This window comes from Alosa sapidissima, chromosome 23, assembly GCF_018492685.1.
Source record: "Alosa sapidissima isolate fAloSap1 chromosome 23, fAloSap1.pri, whole genome shotgun sequence".
Classification (NCBI taxonomy): Eukaryota; Metazoa; Chordata; class Actinopteri; order Clupeiformes; family Clupeidae; genus Alosa; species Alosa sapidissima.
The window spans coordinates 19,091,066-19,094,540 of record NC_055979.1 but is presented as its reverse complement, the minus strand read 5'-3'; the positions used below and the strand labels follow the sequence as shown (position 1 = coordinate 19,094,540).

Here is a 3,475-nt window from a genome sequence, read left to right as displayed (position 1 = left end):
ACAAGAGGAGTGCTTCTGTTTAATGAAACCATCAATAGAAAAGTATCAATTTGCGATCACACATTAGTACTCATGTTACATAAATGTGCTGTCTCTTGGCACATGGAAAATCATGATGCAGATTGTAGTGGTTCTTGCAAATATTTCATGTCTTCCAGAAGTAGGGGTTCTGCTGCAATCGTCTCTGAAAATTTTCATACCTGTGACGAGAGTAAAGACTGGTATGAATAAATATTCACAGACTCTCAAGTGTGACATGGAGCTACGTCAACAAAATTCAACTGTGGGGTGAAATATTTATTCAGGAGATATAGAAATGCCTTGATAGTATATATTTTTATATTTGTGGCAATGCTGTGCCACCATGTAGACATCTGGCAAGTGTAAGATTTCTCTCTTACCAAGACAGCATGAGGGGCAAACTCATGTTTTTCCCTATTTGTTGCAAATGTTTGCCTTTTTTTGTTAGAAATGTTTATTTATAATACATAGTTTTTTTTCCCCCAGAGTAAATTTGCTTCCCTTCAAGGTTGGGTGTTTCCATTACAGGGTCTCGGCATGAGTTTTCATTACTGGAACAGCCCCGTAAAGACAATTTGAGAACTTCTACAGGACTGAAACAAGAACCTTCTCTTCACTGTCCTATCTGAATAAAGGTAAAAAGCCCAAAATATATTTTAAAAAAGAAAGCAAACATATGAGCCTTGAAATAAACTGTACACAGCACTAAAGTTATGTATCCACCTCATCACAGTTGCAGCGCATGTAGGCTATTTAGATACGAGATGTAATAGGTCTAAATTGGCATGTGTAGGTCACTGAATTTACCATTTTAGAATAGAACTTGCAGGAATAAACATCTCTGATGGGTTTGGTGTCATCTGAGCTTGAGTCATGGCAAAGGATGAAGTAAAATTGTATAAGCTTTCCAGCATCTTCTGGGTGAACTATAAAAAGAGAAACAAAATGATTCATTCAGAATTTTAAAAGAACTAAATTTTACTCATCCTGATGAATGTGTATCTGATACGGACCTGGGTGAAAGTGTCCAGGGTTGACACTGCTGAAGCGGCTGCTGGAGTTTGTTGGGCGAGCTGATCCAATGTCTCTACTGACACCCCAACCTGCGCTACTGAAGGTGCCTGCGCTGGCATCACCCCGAAAGGATGGACTCCACCTTCGCCTAGAGGGCAAAGTTAAGCTTGACCACAATGAATATCACCATTTTTTTTTTACAAATCATCTAATATTTAAAATGTTCCAATTTTGACAGACGCCAAATCTCCATGGCTGGACTCACCCGCTTTAAGACCTGATATTTTGAATATGGCACTGGGCTTCTCGTTTGTTATAAAACCTAGCAGCTGCCACACCTGCCCGCAGTTTGGGTCAGGGAAAGAGAAGTACACGGCACCACCCATGCCGGTGGGAAAAGGCACTGTACCCAGCATGAAGACTACGACATGGTTGACGTTTTCATAATCAGGTAAGTTGAAAATAAACTTGTCATTGGCCACTTGTTGGGCATCTGTTTGGACCTAAGGGATGAAACGGTTAAACAGTCAGAAAGATTACAAGCAAGCCAGAGCGGCAACATTAATTCACAAACAATGAATTTGTGTGATCACGCGAGTAAAAACGAGAGCATAACGTGACAACGTCTCTTCCACTTCAGACGTCTGAAAATGTTTGGTGTGAGGTCCAAGATCCTTCGGACACTCTACAGGCCACCACAATGGTGTTGAATGCTGAACTATAATCAATAAATAGTAGTCTCATAGTTCCTTTTTCCACTGTCAGTATGCGTGGTACGCAGGATGTGAAAGATGGCATCCTCAGTAGACATATTAGGACAGTTGATAAGCAAACTGTAGTGGAGTATTGGGGATGGATGAGCAGATGATTTTTTAATCTTGCGTAACCTGCGCGATTCAGCCCTGCACACACCCGGACTTGAACCCGCGAACAGTACCTCGGATCGGGAGTCGAGCGTGCTGACAATTGAGCTAAAAGCCCAGGTTGCTAGCTTTCATGCCAGCGCTACTCTTGAGGCGTCGGGGTGTGAGGTTTACTAACGTTCCACACGCACAGCTATGCTAGCTGCCATCCGTTACACTAACCCCCCTAAACCTCACTCTTGATCAGGTCATGGCGCCAATGTAACTTGTGTTGTGTTGAACCTGCGCGATTCAGCTGAAGCTAAAGCAGCCAGCCACTACTCTGGGGACATGTCCGTGACCAGCATGTTCATGCAATGTCTCCCATAAATCCACAACAGGCTACTTAACTGTAAATATTTTCTCATCCCTTTGAAGTGACCAAATTCTTATAGCTGTAACGTAATAATATCTTATTGTAAGGAAACGTGTTGTTGTGCACCCTTGGAACGTGATTAGTCAGTAGGCTAATCTATCTAATACACATGCATGCAGATGAGAAACAACTTTGTGTTTTTAATTTTTCACTTTATATCGTTTTATAGCCTAATCCAGAATATGTAAGGCTATCCATGACCAGTTGGAAATGCAGTAACTAAGTGATTGGGAGGATGGATTGTACTGAAAAAATATAATCTCAGAGTTGCTTTATTTTCATTAATTTCCATTCCTCTCCATTATAGACAGAATACTAGCTGAGATCAGTTGCATTGTTTTCTTTAATTAGGGCAGCAGTTTTCAGATTATATTATGTGCTTACATAATTGCAAAAGGGTTATCGACTGTTGTAGAAAGAAATGATCTAATGCAAAATCTGCATTGCCCATTATCAGCAACCATTCATCCAATGTTCCAAAGGCACATTCTGTTTACTTATCTGATATCATTTTAAAAGGATGAGACAATGGAGAACCCTTTTTATGTAAGCACATAATCTAATCTGAAAACTGCTGCCCTGATTTAAAAAAAAAAGAAAAGAAAATGCAACTTATCTCAGCTGGTATTCTGTCTATAATGGTGTGGAAAGAAAATTTCTAAGTGACCCCAAACTTTTGACCGGTATGACATGTAGCTTTGAGCTAGCTCTGGTGAAGTGTGAACTTGCCCAATGCTGTTTACGTTAGCCTAGGCATGCTAAACGTCGCGCTGCCATTGCCACAACAGACCAACACATGTCTTTGAGCACTTACCAGCCTGCCTGCGACGAGACATCCAAACATTCTATCTGCAAGGGGGGTTAGTTAACTTAGTGCCAAGATGTGCTGTTGTAAGCCAAGTTAAATAAATGACGATACAGTAGGTCGCGTCAACAACAATTTATACTGTATACGGCCAGCGATCCATCATCTCGCCATAGTCACTAAAGTGTTATCAAAATGCTCCATGTTTTCTTTAAATTGTCCATAGGACTGTGATTTGTGAGCCCCTCACATGCAAAGACTATGGCCCTTAAAACAGAGAACCCTTGAATAAAATCGCTGGTTACGTTCAGTTTTCGTTGCCTACGCTCGGAAAGTTCTAGCAGTAGTGTGAAACTA

General features: G+C 40.9%; 1 protein-coding gene across 1 annotated transcript; it reads right to left on the bottom strand.

Annotated features, from left to right (window-relative positions):
• On the bottom strand, nt 1-3,475 carry hikeshi (heat shock protein nuclear import factor hikeshi). Its single transcript, XM_042080078.1, has 5 exons — nt 3,128-3,475; nt 1,301-1,538; nt 1,035-1,183; nt 829-947; nt 1-200 (listed from the first exon to the last, which is right to left on the bottom strand). Exons 1-5 carry the CDS (start codon nt 3,155-3,157, stop codon nt 146-148), a joined length of 591 nt encoding a protein of 196 aa, XP_041936012.1. The 5' UTR covers nt 3,158-3,475; the 3' UTR covers nt 1-145.

What these genes read in the sequence shown, in the direction of transcription:
- hikeshi (XM_042080078.1), bottom strand. Translation starts at nt 3,157, where the DNA reads ATGTTTGGATGTCTCGTCGCAGGCAGGCTG. An exon ending in AATATCAGGTCTTAAAGCGG is followed by an intron (nt 1,184 to 1,300) that starts GTGAGTCCAGCC and finishes TTTGCCCTCTAG; the next exon opens with GCGAAGGTGGAGTCCATCCT. An exon ending in CCCTGGACACTTTCACCCAG is followed by an intron (nt 948 to 1,034) that starts GTCCGTATCAGA and finishes CTCTTTTTATAG; the next exon opens with TTCACCCAGAAGATGCTGGA.